Source organism: Vanessa cardui, chromosome Z (genome assembly GCF_905220365.1).
Source record: "Vanessa cardui chromosome Z, ilVanCard2.1, whole genome shotgun sequence".
Lineage (NCBI taxonomy): Eukaryota > Metazoa > Arthropoda > Insecta > Lepidoptera > Nymphalidae > Vanessa > Vanessa cardui.
Window position 1 is genome coordinate 12923005 of NC_061154.1, and position 26295 is coordinate 12949299.

A 26295-nucleotide genomic window follows, 5' to 3' on the forward strand; every position below is an offset into this window, starting at 1 on the left:
AAGTTTTCAGTCGCAATTAGTTATGCAATTTAGTTTACGATTTTCGGGTTTACGTTCTTCCTGCTTTTTGAGTATTCAGTAGGTGTTTAAGTATATTGAGTTAAGCAAACAACTTCATATCTATACACCCACACACTTGACATATTTCGGAATTTACATTTATACAATATCATAAATGTAAAAGTGTGTTTGTTAGTAGCGAAGCTGTTTAATTACACAGCAATTTTTGAATAGAAATTTAACTAAATTGACTGTTTTTTTCGAAGTATTTTGATATGAAATATCCATGCCTTGTGTTTTGCAGTTAGAATTGACTTAAATGCTATGCCCGCAAATGGCTTGCGGCTTCCTCACCAACCCTATGTTCTTTGTTATGTATTATTATAATTACAAGAAAATCAGACATGGACATGGAGGACATGGAGGACATGGAGAGAAGCTACTTTATACAACAGAAATAAAAAAAGTGAAATAAAATCTGTTGATTTCAAAAAAATCTTGAAAGTAAATTAGGATCATATTTATCATGATCATCAATCATGCTTAACATAAAAATACACTGTAGTCTGAACTGAAACAACGCCTAAAATTAAAACTTTGTAAGATAAGGAAAAGAGGTTCTGATCCAGTTCGCTTTAAACAAAGTTAAAAATATTACAATTGTAACTAAAAATTGGCAAAATACATGAGTGCACTTTAACTATTAAATATATAGATGTTTTATTATTGACATTATTAAATTTACATAGTTTTATTCCGAACAATTAAAAAGAAAAGCGAAATTTAACTTGTCTCACTGATTTAACCGTATTATGTTTGCGAACGGTTTATCACATTACAAGATAACGTCGTCATAATCTAATTGAGTCAAATTAATCGCAGCGGACACAACCCATCAGCGCGGATGTAAGGCAACGTAGCGTAGCTTAACGTGCGTGAGTATGTGTGCATGTTTGCATGTAATTAGAAATTAACTGACACTTTAAATAATTATTAATGCAACCGTAAGTTCACACATTATGTTAAACTTTGGATATCGTAAACATACACATACATCTGTGACCTGTTTTAATTCAATATCGGAAATTGAAATGACCTTTCTTTTCAAATCAATTTTGGCGATTTACGAAACTGTTACAAATTTAAGCAGTTTTAATCGGTCCCAACTGTAAAATGTACTAAGTTTCTGAATAAAATTGGCTGAATCACCCTTAAAATTGCAACACAGCAATACTAAACATTGCTGTTTGGTTGCAAAATAATTGGCAAGTATTTGGTTACCATTAAAACTGGTACGGTACAGTACTGCTATGCATGTATATATAATAACAACTGTGCAAATGCAGTTGGTTCAAACTCTAGGTGGAGCCAGTAAAAAGTTATTGGGTTATTCTATCGGAAACTTTTCAGTAACAGTTCGGAGTTTGTAAGTTGTAAGTACTCTTCTGCATATGTCCGTCCATGTCAGATTTGCGGCCTCATTGGATTATTAGTGAAAGAGAGAGCAGCCTGTATCTGCATAAACACTAGCGCATTATAATATAACCTGCACATTTAGTTAGTCTCGGAATCGGACAGGTCATAATCACATAAGTATTAGGTATACTACATTATACTGACAGGGTCTTATTTTCATTAAAATTGAAAACATTATTGGCATTCAAGTAGTTCAGAATTTATTCTTAGTATAAAAATAGTTATCTAATATGCACGCAACATTTTTCAGCATGTTTTGTTTCAGTACGAAACCACTTAACCGAATCATACACGGTATAATAACATTTATATGTATTTGCACTTTCATGCACGAGATCTTTGTTCTTGCAATAGAGTTAAAAGTACAATAAAATCGTTACAAGTAATATTTATAAGTTATAAAAAATTATAAGCCAGCTCGTCGCTTACAAAAGGTGCGCTGTGCCAATAACAAGGTAAAGTTCTTGTTAGCGATACAAGTTTAATGAAAAGACGTTTCTTCCCAACCGAAGTCCTTTGGTCTCTTGAGAGCGGGCACCAACAATGGTGCAAAAGTTTTTTAATTATATTTATCGATGGGCGAAACGAGGTTTGAAAGTAATGAGATACTCTGCCGCCATTGATGGGTCAGTAGATATCTTTACTTAAATCTTTAAAGTTAAATAAGTTATGTGTTGCCATTATTATCTTTTATAAGTTTAAAATAAACGGAATGTTGCTAGTAAAAAATATAAATGGATGAACTGGTAAGCAAGTGTCAGCCAGTGAAACTGCATCATTTCTGGGTTATATCACCTTTTTATGAGGTGAAGGTTTGGAGTTTAGCACATCAAAGCTAGTTTGAAACGGATTGGAACCATTGGACATGAAATTTATTTTAAACAAAAACAAAGATCATGATAATTCGGTGGTGCATGGAAATATTTGAGTCGATCACATTATCTTTAAATTCACCTGTACTAACCACTGGGCATTCTTGGCTAACCGATATTCAGTGTTTAATCATGAGACCACATGCTCTTCATCGTCATTGCGGTGTATTTAATTGTCAATTAGAGTCCGAATATTGCAGAGTGAATACTTCACATCAGGCGTAAAATTAAGCGCGGCGCAAAATTACATAATTACCATTTACTTTTTGGTACATTTATATTTTATCTTTTATCTTATAATGACAAACATTTTCTCTTTTATAATCTTTTTCAGTGTCAAGCTAGTTTGGCAAAAAAACAAGGGTTATCTATACCCTATAATATATGTTATGGAGGTACCCTGAATTAATCATAAACCTTCACCAATTATATTAGTATTTTCGTAATTCCATTAATCGGATAAATAATAATTGACTTCATGAAATGTCAAAAATATGATCTTTATAAATATTGGTTTTAAGTGTTAAAATTATCATCATGGTTTAAGACTATCCATTTTATACTATTTTATCTTAAATAGTTATATAGTATATGCAGAATGTACAAGTATTTGGGGTTGGTCGATAAAACACGAGCACCAATAAACAGTTCACGATTGACGACGTTAACTGCGCGTGCGCACTTGGTAACCAGTTTAATTATTCATTTGCCGCCAGAAATACAATTTTGGGTAAAATTTTGAAAACATGATCGTTATAATTGTAAGTACGTTCCAGTTTTAGTGTAGTGTTGTTTTTTGTTGTGTATTGGATTTAATGGTCTGCTTACATTCCTCATAAAATTCACTCATACATTTTTATTGAAATTTTAAGCACGCATAAAAGCATGTCTTGAGATTTCTGACTTTTTACTGTGATAGTTGTTTTCCGAGCGATAAAATCGCGTTCAAATTAATCAATGTAGCAAAATAAGCAAAAGCTTTTAAACAACCATGTGTTTGTTAGATTTAAAAATGTAATATTAAAATCGAAACAATTTTCTTTAAGGATTAAAGCTCTATTGTGCAGCGAATGAAGAAATCCAATACAATTCTAAATCGAACAAAACAATCGTTTACATAATAAAATTAACTGTATTTACTAGTGAAAGAAGTGTTAAGAGTATCAAGCTAGCTGTGTTAATTAATTGAGGCTAACGGGAACGCCTGCGGGGAGCGACGGCTTAACTTAATAACAATTCTCCGACGTACCTAACATGGGATCCGATTACTAAGACATTCCCTAACAATGTCAGCTACAGAGTCTATATACTATACTCTGACTTATCGATGTTCGACAACACTTTGATAAACATTATGAAATATTATTACTGAAAATAAACATATTATTAATATTATAAATGTGAAAGTATGTTTGTGCCCTCAAATCATGCTCGAACGGCTGGACGGATTCCAATGAAATTTGGCATAGAAATCGATTATGTTGGTGTGTGGAATTGGACACAATTTTTTATTTAAAATCATGTCTTTAAAATATGACCTATATTTTTATTTATGTTGAATAAAGCGAGCGTATATCAGTAAGTATTCATATGAAGCTGATTGAAAATCAACGCGTTCGAGTTATTGACGTACCGGTATTTTTAACCCTTGATTGATATCGAGGTTTTTTCACAGCTCAGATGGAAATGACATGCCACATTTTTTTCCACAGCTATTTATCGCGTCTTCTGGTAACTGTTCAAGTATACTTACACGGTACATAGGTTATGTTTATATTCAATGGAATACTTAGTATACCCTCACTAATAAGTGTTTTTCTTTTCAGTAATAGACCAACAAAGTACTTTGGAATAAAAAAATTTATAAAAAGTCGGATGTGATCAATATAAATTTGTAACCAAACAATCTTAATTTTGTATGGAAATTAATCTGAAATGCGATAGACAAAGCTATATAAGTACAGATAAACATGTAACATTGTAAAAGGTAAAGAAACACCAGAGCAGAAGTTAATAATGTTATACACCAGGTATAAAAGGACCTATAATTCACTATGCTTTACTCTAAGGTCACTTGGATTGTGAAAGTTACTTTTTATCTAAAATATTAATCAATGGTTTCAATGTGAATTTATAAAGCTCCAAAATCATCATATCCTAAAATAAGGTGCCTGCACGGGCTGTATTTATTATTGATCGGAATAGAGAAAATCTTCGAGAAAAATATATTGAAGAAACATTTTTTTGAAAATCATTTTCTGAATTCTTGTCATTTTCTGAATATTAATTTGTAAGAACAAGGAGTATTATCCGTGTGGCCTTCCGCTTTCCTGTAATATGTTGAACTAATTTCGTTAGGCAGGAAGAAATGTATGAAATACAAAACTGGAACCGTAAGTAAGTAAGCATAGTTAATAAAATGTAAGCATGGTAAACTAAAGAGATAATTTTCAAGACTTTATATGTGTATTAAATTATTGTTTGTATAGCTAACAACGTTATTGACACTAAATATTAAAAGAAGGAATACATATTATGTTCTTCTAAATTTTGTGTTACCATTATTGAATTACAACCATACTTTGCTGGAGATGTAGTAGTTATGTGTGTGTGAATTCAAGCATATCCTCAACATCTTTACTTGATGGTGGATTGAGAGAGTAATCATACATTGAAATATACTTGATAAGAAAAACAATTTCTTTTTATTGACCAGACTTGAGTGATCAGGATATCCTGCTTGCAACAAAACGAGGCAGATTGACCAACAAACAAAGAACACAGTAGACTGTAGTGTTATTCGATTTTTAAATCCAAAATAACATCGTGTCTCCTTTGAAAGTAGACATTAATATCATATTTGTATTTCCTTTTTGACTAAAATTCTCTTTACTACTTCATAATAGTACAATATTTTACAATAGAATGAAGAAAACTATTTCTATATTAGTATTCATCGAGTCAAGCTCTCTGAAATTGAATGTGAACACTGGCAAGTTTCGCTGCCAAGTTTCGACCAAGTTATAGAAGTGATATATTATCCAAGTATTCTAGCAAAATGGGAACTATGCATATTTAATTTGAGTATCGATTGGACGTCAAAATATCTCCTTAAGTTTGTACCAGCATGCACTACTGAGTTCCCATATGCTCAATTTGTATTTTACGTCATCTCGAAACACATGGACGATGTGTTGGAAAATCTCACACGTGTCCAACCCTATTTGCAGCAGCGTTATGGTTCTATAACCTCCTCTCCTAAAGAAGGGAGGATTTCATATTATTTATAGGTTGTTCTTCTAACTTACTTTACTCTTTGTAAGCAATACAATCAATGATTTGCTTATACTGTATATTTTTGAGATGCTTGTGAAGATAAAAGAGTGAAGCAAACTTTTATACCTACATTTTTTAATAAATGGAATAAGATTCGTAAGTTAATATGAAAAATATTTTGTCACGTCATAGGTTTAAGTCTGGACTTAGCCGATGTCGGATGACCGTCTTGACTCCTCTCCTTCGGCACTTTCTAATCCATTGTAAGTATGTGGCGATAGTTTATACCTCACTATATCTTATTACTAGTAGTCTCCAGCAAATTCGCGTTTTAAGGTGTTGGTTGTCAAGCAAAAAACGTAGTATATGTTCTTTCTTGTAGTTCAAGTTTGCTTCATGCCAAATTTCATCAAATTCGGTTTAGCGGTTTGGTTGTGAAAGGGCGATAGACAGACAGAATGACATTTATATTATTAATATAGATAATATTATGAAAGAAAATATTTATTTTAGTAACAAAATTTTACGTTTTTATTCATTTTACTTCAGATTTATTTAGAATAGAAAAGAAATAGAATTCAACAAACTGTACGTTTCGCTCGATAAAATATTTGTTTATATATAATTACTTTAAAAAAATAGTAGTTTAGCTCTAATTGAAACCTTGTGTCGTCGGGACGGTTTGCTAGTTTGTATAAATAGTTTGCAATAGTCGCAGCTGCAGCTGAGATTGCAAAATGTAAGAAAGTAATATTCTGTGTAATTTAGTTCAGATTGGTAGAAATGAAATGAAGAAAATATTTTATAATTATTATTTATGTGCCGTAGTACGTGGATTTGACTAAAAATTCGATGTAATATGTTTGATTAGTAATGGTAATTAATCTAAAGGAAAACTTCCATATTGAGTAATCCAAACCTTGTCCTTAAGTGTTTTAAGATTATTTTTTTTGAGACACTTGCAATCTTTACTTAATTTTAGTAAGCACTCCTATAAATGTAATATTTCTATTGTTGATTTTGAAGTTAGATAAATTAGATACGTATTTAAGTATTAAAAACATCGGTTTTCTTTTTGCACGTGTTATATATACTACATGTACTTGTGGTATGTACATAAAGAACCGGAATACGTGGTACTCAACTTGCGGTATCATAGATCTTGCTGTAAGCGAGGTTGTAACACGTTACGCTTAGCAAATTGCATAATATAATGACGGCTATAAATAATGTAATGTAAATGAAGTATTAATTTATTTTTTAGAAAAATGATACAAATAAAACTATTCAATTAAATCAAAACATATATCCATTATTTCCAATAATCTTTTAAAATATAAGCTGAATGAAAATTTGAAGCTACTAGTGGAACGGATGGAGTATTTTATAACGAAAAGAGAAACCCAACAATTCATTCATATTCTAAACTCATATATTTAAAAAGGATGTATCCAATTTATTTTATTGATATTATCATATACAAGAACATGGATTTAACATATCCACCTCAATAGGATAAATTTAAGGCGGTTGAAACTGCGAAGCCCAGATCCTTATACATACATACATATAAAATACATAAATATAAAAGTCTATATATAAAAAAAAGTGGTGCTAGTTACACTACTTATAGCTCAAGAACGGATGAACCGATTGGGCTGAAAATTGGTGGAGGTAGTTTAGAACCAAGAGATTGATATGGGATTGGATTTTTGTCAGTATAAAATTTGGTATAGAAAACCCATGTAACATGGAGTAATAAAGCACAAATTACACATAATAAAGACCTTAAAAAAGTCAGTTAGACATTCTTGCAGATTGCACCAATGCTGATACAAAATATCCCATAGAAAGTAGTTGTGCGAAGTCAGGGCAGGCCGCTAGTTAATAATATATGCTAAAAACTTTCACGAGACGTGACGTATCTTCTAGTTTAGGTTATTAGTATCTGTATTTATGTATTTATGTAGCCGTTACTTCGATTAAACATTACAAGAAACGACTCGTCATTTCTTATTATAAATGTATAAAAGATAGATATTAATATACAATTAACTGAGTGTTTCATTACACGGGTTCTGAAGCTATTGCATTTGCCTTAACGTTGAAAAGTATTCCCAGATATAAAAGATGAAAGCAACAAGAACAGACAATGGGATCTCTAGTGCTTTTACTAAAAAGGTTTTCATGGATAAAATCTTTTTTGTTTTAACGGAGAAAAAAACTTTTGTGTTAAACATCGAAACACTTGAACTAAAGAATATTATGACTTGAAAAGTGCCTTTTCTATAATTTTATAGTACGATTTTAATATTAAACATTTACTTAAATTAAGTTTAAAATGGATCGTAACCATAAATATTGCTTTTTCAAACTTGCTGCTGATATTTTAAATGAAAGTAATGCTAATAATAGCTAATTAATATTATCAGATGTTACAAAAGTCTCGTAACATATGAGCATTTCGGTGTCCATCTGACTTTATTTAAATGTTATATTATTGGTAGCTCACAGTGATTAAGCTCATTTTTACTTTAAGATCGCAGAGGTTAAATATTGATAGTAATATGGATGCTTATTGTAGCAGAATTTCGATTTTATACTCGGCACTAAAGCCTCTCCCGAGACCTAACCTGGCTACGTACGTGATGTATGTATTTGTGATACCATATTGTAATACATACAGTCAAACAGTACGACTGAATATAGTTGGGTTCTGATTTGAAGGGTTATAAAAACATTATCAACACAGGCAGTTCAGTTTCCAAGATATCTATAGGCATTATTAACCACGTATCATAAGATTACCAATTTACCAGCCCGCCTACGTCATAAAAAAACGAATTTTTTTTTTAGTATACCTTATGTTAGAATTTTCTGCCCAAAAATACGATATCTCTGCTTGACATACCGATTTAGTCTACTTAGTCTGTTGGACAGAAGTTAGTGTTTTATTAAGAAAGAAATATCAGTTATAAAATTATGCTCAAATGTATGTAAATAAATAAATTAGTAATAGTTTGAGATTTTAAAAATTAGTACCTAATTAAAATATCGTAAAGACTGTTTGTAAGCCAATAAAACGAACACGTCATCATGTTGTTATTTTTATCTGAATGTCTATCTATTTGTTAGTATTAATTCAAAACGAGGTAAAAATACAAATGTAAATATTTACATTATTTCATATTATATATAAATGTTGAGCGAGTAATGCCGCGAGGCACAGGTAATATTAAAGTGCAAAAACGTTCATAAGTCAGTAAATTACATTTGACTCGAGAACCTTCTTCAAAGTTGTCGGTTTGCCAGGATAATCTTATAATCGGCTTTTAAATTGAACTTAGTTACTCAAGATTCAATCAACGTCGCATTGGTAAAAGATTCAATTAAAAAATCATATAGCTGTAATAATGCAAGAGTGTAAATATAGAATATAATTTGAAAACCCTTTTTATTTTTAGATATGAATACTGTTTGACCAGACGAATAAATTAATAGTGGATTACTGTCGATCTAAGACTCTGCCACAGTCAGACGTATAACTCACTTATTTTACTGCCAATGCTCAAAAAGGGGAATTAGGATCCCTATGATGGTTATCATACTGGATCATTTACTAGTACACTATAATATAACAGGTGACCACAAAGTCGCGAGAAAATCTCCAAGTTAAATATCCTTGCATATGTATTCTGTATTTATTGGAATATGTATGCATTTCGTTTATTTATAAAATCCTTTAGTATTACATATATTGTGGTATACTAATTAAGATAATAACATTTTTAAAGTTAGATAGATAGGTAGACTATCTAATAGTAAATGCCCTCTACCGTCCAATGGCACTGAGAGAAATGTTAATCATTCCTTGCACTTCTAATGCCAAACTTGAGAGCTTCCTAGCTGTTAATATATTCCTTGTGCCTGTAATTATAACTGCAGCTCGACTGTTTAGCGGTTCTGTTGTGAGTGTTACCTATTCAGATGGACTTACACAAAGGCCTACCACTAAGTAAAAATAGTATAAAGGTTTCATTTAAATATATCCGAAGATAACAATAAATATGTATGAAGAAAATCCTGATAAGCGTTCATTTAAAAGTGACTGATTAGTACATTTTTAATCGATTTAAAAACCAGTGTAGTTGTAAATTCGTTGCATATATTTATTCTCATTCTGATCATCTATTACTCGCAATCAACTATAGTGACAGTTTAATTACTTTGATGTATTATTGAGAAAATCTTGACAAAGATACCCAGATTTTTTACATTTTCTTGATCTGCTTATAAGCCTGAAGTTATGCACGTTTATACGGTAGTCATTAGAACGACAAGAGCGTCAATGTGTTATAGTAATAATAATTGCAACGAAACAAGGCATGAGCATATTATACGAATGTATAAAAGCGTGTAGTTTTAATTACAAAAGGAAGTCGGTAATTGTCGAGTCTCTATTGCAGAGTCCAATGTTACTAAAACCCTGTACTACGGTATTGTAATATATTGTAACACATTATTTTTTGTTTATCATTGATTATATTTTCATACCTTAAGACCAAAGCGTTTCCATAGAACAATAAAAACTGATGGTAATCGTCATAAAATATTGTGGAACAACAGACTACAGTGCGTTGTTAGTAACAGATACGAATGTTTGTTTAAACAGTGATTGGTTAAATATAGGAACCGTTAATGTGAAAGAATAGCAGATAGCGCGATATGTTGAATTTTAATTGAATTCATTATCATAAGCTTTAATATATTTTATAGTACAGATTCACAAACTATTATATCTTTTATAGGTTATTTTATTTGTTGTCTAGACTGGTGTACCTAAAGATGAAATTTGGAATATGAGTTTATTGCTAAATGTAATCATCCGTTAGGACAGCAGAGAATGGGAAAGATAATTTTTTTATATGATTTGTACCCGTACAAAGACGAGACAAGAAGCCAGTAAATGATAAATCTGTGGTTTACAGATGCACCTGTTAAAATTTTGTGACATAAGGCTGTTTCAATTTTGATTATTGCTATACTACGTAAATTTGCAGCATAATATTTCTTATTAGTCTATGAAAAAGTTTAGATTCAATTCGAACTGATTTTCAGTTATACGAATTAATTGCTTTATAATACAGAGGAATTGCCTATGACACCTATAATGACGGAAAAATGTCAGATTATATACACTTTAATAAAATTTTATCCTTACACTGAAATTTGAACCAGAACTGTTTTACTTGTAAAATATTTTTCAATTAATTTATTTTGTTTACACCAATTTTATTAACATCCGATTTTGAGTTAGTCGCGTTTATACGTAAGCGCTATCGGTTCGATAACTGTGGAATTTGCATTTCCGAGCAACCCCAACAATATATGAGATTTTCATTTAAAATTTACCAATGCGCCTGACAGTTATATAACGTTTTTTGACGTTTATTTTTGGGTATGTAACGTAATATTGTACAGGTATTATCAATGAAATATTACATTTTATTGCAATATAATTTAGTAAATCTATATTAATATTATAAATGTGAAAGTAACTCTGTTTGTCTGGCGCTCTTTCACGACCAAATTGCTGAACCAAATTAGATGAAATTTGGTATGAAGCCAATTTGATCTCCAAGAAAGGACATAGGCTCCTTTTTTGCCTAACACGTGACAACCAAAGTACAAAACTAGTTATATATATGGTATACTAGTTAACAATAAACCTAATAAACAGTAATAATAAAAATGTATCCCTTTGATTTTTTCAAAGAAGAGAGGAATTATTAATAAACATGATGGTTATATAAGTACTGGATTTTAATTCTAAGCCTTAAGAACTCTGAAACTTAATCCCTGAGAGAAACCATTTCGCAATGTTTACGGATAAGGAATTTCAACATTTTTTATTGTTTTTTATCGATTTTTGGTACTTCAGTCCATAGTAACGTATCTATGTCAGTAATCATTAGAATCAGTAACTTTTACTCTTACATTGTAACCTCATTTAAAAGAAGGTCATTTACATTACATTAAAATAAATGTTGATAGTGGTCTCACTTGGTAATGCCCTTTAATATAATAACTATTTTTTTAATTCTTTACCCGTCGTTATTTCGTTATGAAGGGCTAGGTGTGTGTTCGGAAGATTATTATTTGATTAGATACCTTTTGATATCTCGAAATAGAAGAGAAAGCACGTGCCAGCAACATTAATGGGCAGCTACTACAGATTACTCTGATTTGAAATCAATATTTGTTTTTTTATAAAGCAATTTAAATTAATATTTATAATTAAGTTTAAATGCAACGGACTGGAATTATGTACGATAAAAAAGATTTGCGTTAGAAGGCCAGTATATTGAAAAATATTGTAAGCTAATAAATTCCTGCTACGTATCTGAGGAATGATATAGTGACCTTATATGAAACATACTTGGTATATACTATTGAAAAATCTAAGTAAACGGACGCAGGGCCCCGCTTCTACTATATAAAATAAACATATTTCAATTAAACATAAGATTTTAAATTTAATATTTATAAGTACATATATGTAATATATAACCTGTTAGGTGGGCAGGTCATAAACAAAATTAATTTCTAATTTCATTCATAGATAGAAATAGTATGTTTGTGTGTATTGATCCAAGCTATTAGCAATTATGGCCCATTTTAGAATCTGCGCATAGAACGCCGAGAGCATTGTTAGACGAAGTCAAGTGTTATTGAAAAATGTTTATACCTATTTTTATTTTTATGGGGTTTTAATGAGGAGTTGATTGAAATTTATTTATTTTAACACCTTTTGTGCATTATAATGGACATTTAAATTGCACCTTTCTATCAGACCACAGGCAAAACTTTTTTACCGTGAATATTAAATGTTTTACAAAATCAAACTAAATGATTTGGTATGGATTTTATCAAATAGTAAAAAGATTGGCAAAATAATGGCACAGAATATAAAAATATTTATAAAACTGTGATTTCATTACGAATCCAAAGTCACCAATAATTCCACAATGTTCTCATACGATCATGATAATTGGGGCCAATGAAACTGGTTAATGGTGTTTTTGAGAAGAAATTTTCAATAAAAGGAAGTTGACAGCTACTTTACAGAACCTTAGAAAGTAAGCAAGCCGTTGATTTTTTTCCTCATCTTTTTCGGGTCCAACTATGAAATACAGACTATTTGCGCATAAGCCTTTGCATAACAACACGTCAGATGCATCGTGAGTCCTTGAGATATCGTGAGGCTTATTGGTCACGAGTAGGATGATGTAAAAACTTTATTTATAATATAAAAATTTACTTACATTGATCACGACCCTCTCGCAGAAGTCGTGGTCATGGTGTATGGGTTCAAATGTGACGACGCCGCCCTGAGGTGGCCGGCCCTGCTCTTCTTCTTGACTGCACAATTTCGGCAGCGACCTTTAAACAAAAAAAAAATAACATCAATATACGTTGCTATTAAAATTTGTACTATACAATTTAAATTGTGTTTATAAAACATTATAATCATTTCCTCGATTCTAATGTTATATCTAGTATGATAATTTTATGAATAATTTGTCAAATTAGTTCTGTGCACGAAATATATATCGTGTACTAAACTATTAAAGTAGTTTTGAAATGTCGGCAGAAAACATTCTTAAATCATATTTACGTAAAGTATTTTAAAATAGTAAGTCAAAGTGGATTATGTTCTTAACAAGACAGTTCACGCTAGAGGAACATTAACGAACTAACAAACAACTAACTTAAAAATTAATAACTTACTTGAAATAGAAGTTGCGAATCTTTAATAATATCACTTATTGCATTTTGCCACAAACATTGGCAATGTCGCTTTCTTGATTGGACGATTTGATCAAATGCCAAATATCGGATGAATAGATAGTGCTTATGGGCAGTTACATAAATCATTGGCCATTAAATAATCACAGCCAATGTACTTAGTAATATCTCAATAGCTCACAACTTGTACGTTAAACATTACTGTGATGTGCCCCGTCTTCTCTCATTTCGGGACAATTTATGAAGATAGCTTTGTATTCGAGTGTTATAGCTAATTGTTAATCGCTTCAGAGTAAGACTATGACGATTTGTTGGCGGCGTTCAATTACAAGAAGACAAGACTTACAAACACACTGTCCCTTGAAAATATATTTTAGATGCGAGATTATTGCTCTTTATACAAATAAATACATCAAAAGAAGTCGTACGAAACATTAAGTTTCAATTAAAATTACACGCAATTGGCGCATTGTTATAAATTTATTAATAATTGAATGTTTGTTTTAAGACAAAAATAATAATTGTGACAATTGACTGAAATCTTAACCTTTAAGTTGCTATAAAGATCGTGGGAAATAAATTAGGATACTAATTTTAGTAGGTTATAAATAATTAATGGATGAGGGGTAAATGTTTAAAATAATTCATATCCATACGGTCAGCTCACTACAGACACTTGCAGAACTGTAAATAAATCGGAGTATCTGTTTATCCTCTTGAATATTAATATATAATGTATTAGTTTTAAATGCACTTCCGATATTATTTATGTAATTATAATGAGATAGTCTCTTATAGCAACATACACAAAAAGAGTAAATGATATGAAATTTGTTCAAGTAGGTTACAAAAATATAAATCTGTATTTAAATATATTTTATCTAGATAATCCATTGGCAGATGTTTAACATGTTTTATATATACCACTTGAATAATTTCTGCGCTAGTAATACTAAAAAATAGTTTTTTTCATTTAAATATATAGAAATAAAATAAAATCATTGATAATATTTTCAATCACTTTTCTAAAATGTAGGTAGTAAAGAAGGCTGGTATTAGATTTAAAAACCTTGCGTGTCAAAATACGAATCCAGTAGTGTACGGTTTATTTAATAACGACATTTTTGATATCTTTAGCGAATTCATTTCAAAGAATAATATTGCCTAACTGGCGTCACTATAGATTATTCAACACTAAAATGCAACAAAATTATAATAGCACATATATATGTTGCTCATGCTATTTTGTTAACGTAAAATAATTTTGTAATGTACGTAGAACCAGAAATAGTTTAGATTTGATATTGAAGTCCATAATTTATACGGGTTTCGACAAATTTACGGAAATTCGAAAATGGAAACACTTAATAAATATTCTATCGGATGATTTTATTGCCATGTGTCAATTATGAGTAATTATTTTCCAAATTTCTAATGATCATGTTCTTGCCAGAGGGTTATGATGTGATCGAAGTGTCAATGTTAAATAAAATGCGGTGTTTTACACGTCTGGAGTATAGCTGTATTTATGGCTGATAAAAAAAAAATCGTCACTGGCTAAAAACCCTGGTTAGCTTTTCAAGAAGTTATATTTTTTTTACAAGGAGTTCCTAGAAGCCAGCTCTTCCAACTTCGAAGGACATAAATCATGCATCGAAATGAATTAGACTGGAACAGCTTTGAGTTTTTATTAATATTAATTTTCATATAATATTTAGATCTGATTCGCCCACATTCTATGATATCAGTTTTCCCAATACTAATGGGAGCATTTGTAGTGATTGGCTATTCGAGTAATTAATACCAATGAAGACATGTAGGATTGCATATTAATATGCAATAATAGTTAATACTTTTCTTAATTCACAAGTATTAACAAAAAAAGTTTATATGAACACGCGACCTAGTTTCACAGTTATTTCATTTTTTATTGGAGTGAAACATTTTCTGGTGACAAAGACCTCTAGAGATTGGAGTTTCCTCTATTGAATCTAGACGTAACTCTTGTTTTATGAAAGCCCACATATGGCTCTTGTCTGAAAAGGGCCACGTCCTCGTTTCAAGTTATTTAAAGGGATATGAAGAAAATACGTATGCAACATTACATTTATTTAATATAAAAATTAATATTTATATTATTCATCTGTGAATATTATATTCTAATCTTACTCGAACAATAATAAAAGGTACTTTTAAATAATATAACTAGTTAAATGAATTTTTACGAGCATTCCTAAAATAAAAGATGCGAAGTATTATATAAAATGCTGAAGTCAGCTTATAAAGGCATTGTCCTGAGTGCCTCCTCTTAAGGCAGCGTAGCTTTTAAACGAGGATTTCAACTATCTCTGTGGGGAGGTTGATGACAGATAAAATCGCTTTAGATTATTATCTAAGGCACTGAAACACGTTTAAGGTAATATTCAGAAATAGAAAGGTAATATTAATATATATCGTCTATCTAATCTCTATCGTTAATATGCCTTATCATGGGTATAGTGGTTTGTATATAAGTTAGTATATGAGGGCTGGAATCGAACCCGGAATGGATTTTTATAGATAGTGTCGAAAGTTTTTCAATAGCCGTCTGGAGTCTGGACTTAGCAGTGTTTACATTTCGTCCGTACTCGCATCTAGACGCCGCTGTAGCACGTCAACTTTTATTGGTAAACGTTTTAGTACGGAAATTATTATAGTACAGATCGTTTCGAGTAATAGTTTATTTAAACAAATTTAAAGAGAGATTACAACGCATGCTAAGTAATTAGTATCAATACCGTTATATAAAGTGGTATCGTAATGCGCAGTGGATTATTATTTTAATTAACCGCTCTACTGATAATATTTTGTTGATTATTTATATTTTTCAACAAAATGAGCATGTAAATGGGAGGTAAATAATTAAAACTATCAATATAATTTGTCATTGTTAAATTGAAAGGAGTCGAGATGGGGTAGTCTTTAGGGCGTACATCTTAACCGATGTTGCGGGTTCAAACCCAGGCGAGTACCACTGAATTTTTATGTGCTTAATTTGTATTTATAATTCCTTTCAAGCTTAGAAAACATCGTGAGGAAACCTGCATGTGTCTAATTTCAACAAAAGTCTGCTACATCTAAATCCACCAACGCGCACTGGAGCAGCTAGGTGGAATATGCATCTAAACTTCTCCTCAAATGGAAAGGAGGCCTTATTCCAGCTGTGGGAAACTTACAGGCTGTTGCTTTTAAATAGGCGTTCTGGCAAATTGGGTATGCTATGGTAATTAGTCCTCGATATTGGCACTGTAAAATACTAGCCATTCTTTACATTGCCAATGCAACAATTGAAAATTAAGTTGCTAAGTCCATTGTTCCTGTAATTACACCAGCTTACTCGCGCCTCAAACCGGAACGCAGTGTTACAAAGTATTGTTGTAAAGCGGTAGAATAAATAATGAACGACTTGTACCTAATTAGACCGACTTACACAAAGCCCTACAAACAAGTATAAATTGATAGTTCGTTATAAAATGCGCTTGTAATGTATGTAAATCGGCGAAATACGCTATTAATAAAACAAAGCTTTCAAAACATTTTGTCAGCTGTTGTGTAAACATACGTTAATTATGTTACGAGCATAATAAAAGTTAAAGTATTTTTATCTTTATCATAAATCCACGTATTATGACTCAATCTGTGGATCAGATTTAAATCATAACTATTTTCGATCTGTTTAACGTGATCTAATTCACATACAACTTAATATGTTATACGCAGTTACCTTGCCTTTGTTACAGTTTTTATATTATTAGGTTTTAGTAAAAAAAGCTAAATCCTTTGTACGGTTATAGATCTGCGATTTTTCATAAAAAGTTATTCTGGTAACCATTGAAGTTAATAAATTCTTCTGATAAAATATCTTTGTAATAATATTCCATGATAATGTTTACGTCAAAAATAAACAATAATTCCGGTTTATTTCTACAAGAATTATAACAGAAACCATCCGCACACTTGGTCTGTCATGTATGATAAATCTTCTTGAAAATGCTTCGCAATTACAAATCTGAAATAAATTTTATGCTTATTAGTTTAGAATTTTTTTCGTTCAGTTACATACGCCTTTTCAATGTCAAACAAAATATTTTGATTTCAAATTAATCCGACATCGCCGTCTGTATATGTAGGTACGTGAGAATACTTGGTGGTAGGGCTTTGTGCAAGCCCGTCTGGGTAGGTACCACCCACTCATCAATTATTCTACCGCCAAACAACAGTACTCAGTATTGTTGTGTTCCGGTTTGAAGGGTGACCGAGTGTAACTACAGGCACAAGGGACATAACATCTTAGCTCCCACGGTTGGTGGCACATTGACGATGTAAGGTATAGTTAATACTTCTTACAGCGTCATTGTCTATGGGTGATGGTGACCACTTACCATCAGGTGGCCCATATACTCGTCCGCCAACCTATACCATAAAAAAAATAAAATAATCCGACATCGCCGTCTGTATATGTACGTGAATTATATTTGTCATTTCTCACATCATCAGAGCGAACATTGTTGATTTTAGAGATTTCTATCCGTTGCACGGTAAAATTATACGTCCAAATATAAGTTCACACAAACCATAGCCGAGTTTGTAATTTCATTTGTGTTATACCCGTAGCGGAGAATATAAATAGTGAAGTTCTATTCGAAATACGCTTAACTATTTAGTTACTCGTAAATAGTTACTATCAACTTTATTCAATTTATTAGTATTAATATAATTTTATATGTTTTTTTTTAAATATTGATTTGTTTAATGCAGCTTATTTGATATATAAAAATACAATTTTAAGTTTTTCTGTTATGAATAATTGAAAAAGTACCTTATTTATTATAGCAAGACAATCGATTATTAGAGGGGTTGTGACTACCATGTACAGTCGGGGTAACAAAGGGTTCGTCACCTTAAGATCTTTTTTGGTGTGCTCAGTGTTAGCGATAATCTGCTTTACCAATCGAGAATGTATGACACTGACAGACACATTTTGACAATTCAGTAGAAGATGTCATATAATTTAAATATGGAATGTCTAATTACAACATTAAAAAGATTTCATGTTGATATAAAATATGATGTTGCTCTATTTTGAACCAAGCTATCATACATCATACTATGAAAGTTTAATTTTATATGTAATTGTCAGTTTAGTGCTTTAGTTTCAAAAGGTACTAAGAATTTAAGACTTGATAAAAGAATGAATTTGAAAAGTGTCGAAGATTTTCTTACTCTGACTGTACTCGTACCTTGTAATCTGGCACGTTTTCCTAATGTCAATTTTTACAGAACATATCGTTGATTTTGGATATGAAGTTTTCAAAACTACCACATTTACATTTAAAATTATCTGGGCTCACCACTAAATGTGAAAATGTTATTATTCGATCCAGTCGTTCCAAAAACTAGCCGGAACAAACAGACAAACGGGCAAAAATTAAAAAAAAATAAATTTTGGACATTTACCGTGTACAAGATGCATTTAGTAAAAGGTGGTTTATTTAAATATTTCAAACAGACAATTTTTTATATGTATAAATTTAAAATCTTTGTAAGTCACTTATCAATAATATTTCCGGAAATAAAAGTAAAAATCGTTGATATTTGTTAAGTGGTAATCGGAAACGAAACATTTCTAACCGTTTAATAAATACAGACAAGGTTATGACTTTAGATGACCTAATTCAGAAATAAGTTTATCCATGTCAGTTTGGAAATGAAACTGTGAATCCGAACTAAAATTATGGACATGAACGAATTTTGTATTTTCTTATTTTAGACCTAGGTCAATAACAACATGTGCGAACACAGATTGACTAAATCTTTTACTTCTAGTAGTCCATTAATTAATTATTATTGCCTATGGAAAACGTTGATTTAATTATCAAATAGATGAATAACAGCAAAATTCCCGTTACACAGAAAAAAACATTACTGTGTTTCACATTACAGAAATGAAAAAAAAAAGGCATTAACTTATTCCTTAAATGTTTATTTTTAAGTGGTATAATAATTATATTAGTTAATCTCACTGTTATTATTACTTTATTCAAGTTTGCGACACATACTAATCTGTTTAATTTGTCGTAATAATAAATAATTTTTATAATATTTAGACGTATTGAAACGGATCTTACTCAAAAATATCGATTTTATACTCTAAATTATCTGTACAAATATAATTATTAAAAATTTTACTCAAATACAAATTATCAGGGAATATTATTTATTAACTCAGTTAATTTTAAATTCTATCCGAATACAATTCTCTTGCATATATATCAATTTACTGGTAAATATGGAATCGTATCCTTTGGTTTTATTAAGTCGACCAGACTTTATATTATCTGTGAGCTTAGAAAGCCTTAATATTTATTTGTAGATATAGGTCAAACCGTCTGGTCGATATAAATTTGTCAATTCACAAATTAACCTTCCATAAATTTATACATCTCAAATTGTCATAAAACTTCTATGATCAAAGTTGCAGTTAATATATCGTTCAGTTATATAAACCAGTTACGTTTCGATATTATAAACAGAATTGAACTGCACTCTAAAATAAGATTGGTCCAGAAATAGGCGACTTTAGTAAAGGCAATATTTGTAGGTATACAAGCAATATAGTCGGCATTGTGACATGGCTTTGACTTTTGATTTATGTCTTGTATGATTGTTTGAAATTTAATATTTTGTAAACCAGCCAATACATAATATGAATATTGATATTACTCTTACTTTGTCTAGAACCACATCAATATTTTTCAACTCAATCTATTTATGAATAACTCTTACGGTAGATATATAAAATACATGCATAGTATTATTATAAATATCAAATATAACTTTGTTTGTCTTCGATAATTTTCTTAATAATAAGATTAAAGTTAAAAACCAAATGAAACGTGGTGGTATGCGTAGGCAACCTATAATATTAGTTTGTATGTTTATTTTGTTATCCTGACGGCCCTTGATAGACTACTAAAACGAAATTATTAACTAATTATTATATAGTGAACGGTCATTAATGCGTGTGCCAATTTTCACGTTCACAAGACGTCTGGAAGTAGGCGAAAATTCACGCTGAAATATTTCAATAACAGAAGAAAATTGTACTATATATATGTATATCTGCGCTACTTGCATTTGTGCATCCATATACTTTTACAGTCAATTGAATGTTTTGCAGGCGAAGCCGCGGTCGCATCTAGTAGGTTTTTAATTTCAAATAGTATGTAAAATTACTATATATATCTAGATACTATAAGCGATTGATTTAAGTATACATATATAAGCTTCGTAATTCTTTAAAATCAATGGAATATTCTAGCATAGATCCATTATCATTAGATGTTAGTGCAATATTAACGACCGCTTTTTTTAAAATTATATTATTAATATTTCCTTATACTTTTATTTAAAAAGTATAAAGAGTAAATAAACCATTGCCCAAAATAAGAGAGTTATTTTACCCCCTATTTTTGTATATTTGTGTGTCACGTCTGAAGCTAGTTAGTTAGAATCATTAAATCATCTCATGTAAAAGTGGCTGTAAAATAATTCATTAATATTTTCTGCTATTAGAATAGAATTTTATACGATAAAAAATTGAATAATATAATAAATAAAACCGTAAAAAAAAATCGAAAATTGCATTTTTTGATTAAGCATATGCGACATCCTTTGACCAAACAAATTCTCTAATTACAATAAAACATTTGCATGAAATGTAATGAATAATGTATTACCGATATGTCAGCAAGGGTAACAAGTAACAACATACTCGCTCGCCTCTAATGTTGCCGCCTCATATCCGAAGGAAATTTGGTCCATAATTTCATGTACCGTAATATCTTCAACGTGAATTCCCTTTATTATCTAGTACTATTACATATTATATTATCTCGTGTTGAATTATAATTATTATTATTTTAAATGAAGGAAAAAGGAAACTAGTGATTTTCTACTCGGTTTGTCTCCGTTGAATCTACATTCCGAACAGATGGTAGCACCACTTTCAATACAGTTCCGTATAACATCAAAAAGTGTCAATTTTAAACTATATACCTACTAGAATGATGATACTGACTAGACTAGAATGAGTATACTTATTTTCATTTTGAGAATACAAATTACAAAGATAGAGACAGTTAAAAATTATCATTAATATTATACCTTCTCTGTGCAATATAAAATATTCATTTTCTATTATTTAATTGAATCTAAAATTGTAATACTGATTATTATCTTTGTATTGATTGTCGTGTGTTACCAGTATAGGTTTGAATAGAACAACATTGTCTCAACCTCTTATTGAACGTGTAACCTCAATCACCTGAACGATGGAAGGGAATAAAAATAAATGGGATAAGGCAAGTGATTGATGATAGCAATATTGACGATGAAACTTGTTTTGTTGTTTGACAAACAATCATTTAGTCAATAGTTGCACTCGTTTTAAGAATGTATCTTGACTGTTACTTTTCAACTGTCTTAACTGTCTTAACTATAATTCTTCGGCTGAAAGGAAGGCTGTGAAAATTTTGACATGACATCTATCACGCAACTGAAACGGTATTGATTGTAAATTGTAAACAAAAACCTGCCCATAGGAAAATTTCAGCGTTCACATATCGCTTTGACATTTCACGACAGTCTGTCTCAACAGGATGTCTCTGGCAGCTTATCATTCGACGAACAACGGCTGTCAGTTAGCGCAATACACCAACTCGATGATATATTATTTAAATTTATTTTTAGGCATTTACTCATTAAAAATAGCTAATTACACGAAAAAAATTAGATGTTTAAATTTGCTACGACGCTAATATTTATTTTTTTTCTTTGGTAGGACATTGTGCCCACCTGGGTCGATACCAATGAGTCATCATACAGATGTCATATATGATAGATCTACGACTTAGTAGCATTAATAATAATTGGCAATGTTATGTTCCGGTTTGAAGGGAGAGTGAGCTAGTGTGACTTAAATATTTTTTGTCATATCAACTTAGTTAAGTTAAATGGCGGATTGGAAATGTGAGTTGTAAATTTCCAATGGGCTGTGGTGACCACCAGGTGTCCCATTTGCCCGTCCGCCTACAAATTTTACAAAAAAAGGAAGTAAATCATTTTCCTCGTCGAGAACTTGCTACGGCGCGGTTTTATTATAATAATAGATCCTATTTTTCTGAGTATTGCTTCAAGGTAAATTGAATAGGAAAACTTTTCTAAGCCCGTCTAAATATTATTTGCGATGACAGATATCAATGTTGACGTCATTAAAGCATTAACTTTTTTAAATTTGACATCATCCGGTAATGCAAGTTCCGGTACAAATAATTCAAAAATTTCAACGCCGAATTTAACACTATAGTAAGTTATGTCATGGTGTGTTTCTTTTATTTTCGTTGATAGTTTTAGTTTACACATTGAGCGATAGATAATAATATATACTAATATTAGAAATTTGGAACTCAGTCTGCCGTTCATTCACTACCAATCCAATGAACCGATTTCAATGAAATTTGTTATGAAGCATACTTGAACTCCAAGGACACTAACACTTGACAATCTACTCCTATAACGCGAGAGAAACCTCGGGCACCATTTAGTAGTGATATATGAAAATAATACAATTTTATATTACATTAAATATTAGTACATCACTTACGGACGTAAAGATCGCATCTCTTTGTTCAAACGAATAATAATTAAATTATGCAGAGTTATGTCCGTAAAATGACGAAAAATATTTATACTTTTCGTAGTTATGTTCAAAATTAATAGTATTATTAATCCAATTTAATTGTATAAAATTGCTTTTGTCCACATGTAATTATTTAAATTAATTTAATGAATTGGATCGCCACGCCGATAACGGTTACACCGAATTATTATTAACTGTAATTCCATTAATGATGTTCAAGTTTTCAGCAGAAACTAGAATAACTGATGAAGCACTCTTGATGTAGCAATGTAGGCAAATCGAAAATGAATGTCGATGCATTTTTTAACGATTCGTAGAAGAAACAAAAATCTTTGATTTTCATAAATGACACAATTTTATATCCAGCATTTAAAGTTTAAAAGTATAATAATTATAAGTTTACTAAATTTTAAAAGAAAAGAATATGAATGTATTGCTTAATTAAAGAGTACGTTGAGTTAATAATAAAGTATTACCGTTAAAAAAGAATACATATTTTCTTCAATTTAATTCATACATACATATGTTATGTCTGTATACATAGGTTGTACTGGCCTCCCAAAGGGCTTGTCTTCTTTCGAGAAGAGGACTTAAGCTTCTTGCACCACGATGTTCCAATTAGGTTACATATACATTTCACATGTAGCAGAATTGCGAGTAAAACATATTAATTACACAAAATGTCAAAAAATTAAATTCGCAATTTTCTGTAAGATTCACGTCATTCGTCTATTGGGCTTTGTTCACTAATTGTAATCATTATTATTAATCAAACTGGAATAATTAAATTAGTAATTTTTATTTGGTATGTTCCTAAGTTATCTAAGAAATATCATCTTGTCCTAACAAAACGAGAACATTTTTTAAATTTGTAATAAGGTATACACAGCATGCAAGCGAAGCGTCACCTTATCTATAATGCAACGCTAGCCGTGTAACATGACTATGAAATATGAATGTCAGTAGTCATCCATCTAATATCGAACTACCCGCCACTTGTACGTGTCGGTTTAGCTAAATATAGCGAGCTATATTTCAAATTTTGACAGTTGAAGGTCGCGCTATGCAGCTTTAAACAGAATACTTAATTTGATGGATAAAGTCAAGGTTCGTGCTACGGGGGAAAGGTGAAGCAGACATTTAAGAAGCGGTTACGGGTATCCGAATTTTTAATGAAACGCTGGCATGTTCTCGTGTAACCGATGTTACATACGAAGACGTAAGACGCGTTGCATTTTTAAAGGAAATTGCTTTATTTAGACACATTAAACATCAAACTGACGTTTACACCATTCACAGGGCAAACTTGATTAATTACTAATGGAATAACTGATATTTTTTTTCATGTAACTTAGAAATTAATGTTTAACGGCCTGGATTTTGACGAGAATTTATAAGTTTAAGTAATTGATACTTATCCACAGAAGTAAGATGTTTGTATAATATATTGCACTGTCAAATATTAGTATTCAAAAATATTAATTATTTCTTACATCGTCAATGCATGATCAACTTTGAAAACCGGGATTTTACGTACACTGGGGCCGTAGTTACACGGGCTTACCGAACTGGAATACAATAATCCTAAGTAATACTACCTATTTGGCGGTAAGAATTTGTGAGGGGTAGGTACCTAAACAGGCACATTACTAAATTCTGCTCAAAAAAAGTAATCGGTATTGATAAAGTAACGAATAAGTTTTTACATATTTTATAACATTATTCTGATTTTCTTGCCAAAAACTACACTGTAAAATACTGCACTACTAACCTTATTAGTGCAGTACTGCACTGGTCACCTTAGTAGTGTAGAGTTCTACTGCAATACAACATTTAGTACATTGAATACAAACGAAGTAACATTTAGATGGTAGATCTTTGCTGTTGAAAATAAATGATCTTTTAAGACTCCATAAATTTTGAAGACAATTTAAATGGCATTTAACGAAGTGGTATTCTCAGAAAAATAAGCCTTGAAGATTAATACCTATTAGAAATCAATCATTGACAATTGCTTTTTATAGATTTTAATAACGAATAATCATTTAAAATTTAGCACGTTAATAGAATTAAAAAAAGAGACTCGGCTGATATATAAACAGCGAATATTTTTTTTTACATTGCAACAAATAGTTTCACCGGTATTTTACTGTTAAAAGATTAGCTGTAAAGAGTAACTCGGATGATAGCGATGCAATGAAATGCAACTGGAACGCCAGGCGGCACTAGGGGGCGCTGTTGTAACTTGTGATTCCGAGGTACGATCGTTTTAATCCCTGCATACTAATTGGAGTGCCCGATCCCCATTTATTGTAATTGGAATTGATTGGAAAATGTTCTAGTGACGCCTACAAAAAAAAAGAAATTAAAAATAATTGTATTCACAATCATTTTTTGTTATAATTATTTTTATAAAAATCTTTATAAATTTGCATATTATTTTAAATTATTTTTAAAAATGTGAATATCGCAGTGTTTATTCTTTATGTGTCTTTGAATGGTGCTTTCATAGTGTAGAAGGGTTTTTAAATAAGTTTTCGTCATATTGCAGATATGCTATTTAAATGTAACACTTTCCAAATTACATAACATCTGCAACATGCTGTAGTCGAGAAGTATAAATTTTAATAAAGAAGCATTTATACGGACTACACATGTCTATTATATATTTCTTACGCGATTAAATGGAGATATATTAAGATTGTCATAACGATCTTCTCACCTAAAAATAAAAATGATTTATATTACCATAAATAATTTGTCTATTTCATTTCCACGGATTTTAACTTTGGTTAACCACACCTTTATATCAATGCTGTATACGACGAGTTAAAATATTTATCGCGTACAGTGCGGAGTGCAACGTAAAAAATCATAATAACTCAGAAATTCTTCGGAGTCTACGCACAACCGACCTGTAACTATTTCCGATGAGTTATTTATTGCATATGATTAAATTGTGAGTCTGTCATGAGTCATGCGTGTAGTCTCTTTATTGATGTACATTGAGAGTTACGATCCAAAAGTAATCGTTTCTAAGTGAATCCAATTTGTAATAGAAAACATCATAATTTATATCTTCATCAGCGAGATATTTTTTATTATTAACGTATTATACAAAAT

The 26295-nt window shown here is 30.7% G+C and overlaps 1 protein-coding gene across 7 annotated transcripts in view; it reads right to left on the bottom strand.

Moving 5' to 3' along the window:
- Window positions 1-26295, bottom strand: part of LOC124543380 (potassium voltage-gated channel protein Shaker) — a 358981-nt gene that overhangs the window by 36755 nt on the left and 295931 nt on the right. For all 7 annotated transcript variants that reach the window (XM_047121587.1, XM_047121586.1, XM_047121590.1 and 4 more), the window contains one exon: window positions 12950-13067. In XM_047121587.1, coding sequence (XP_046977543.1) covers window positions 12950-13067 — 118 coding nt within the window. The remainder of the gene's footprint in view (window positions 1-12949; window positions 13068-26295) is intronic.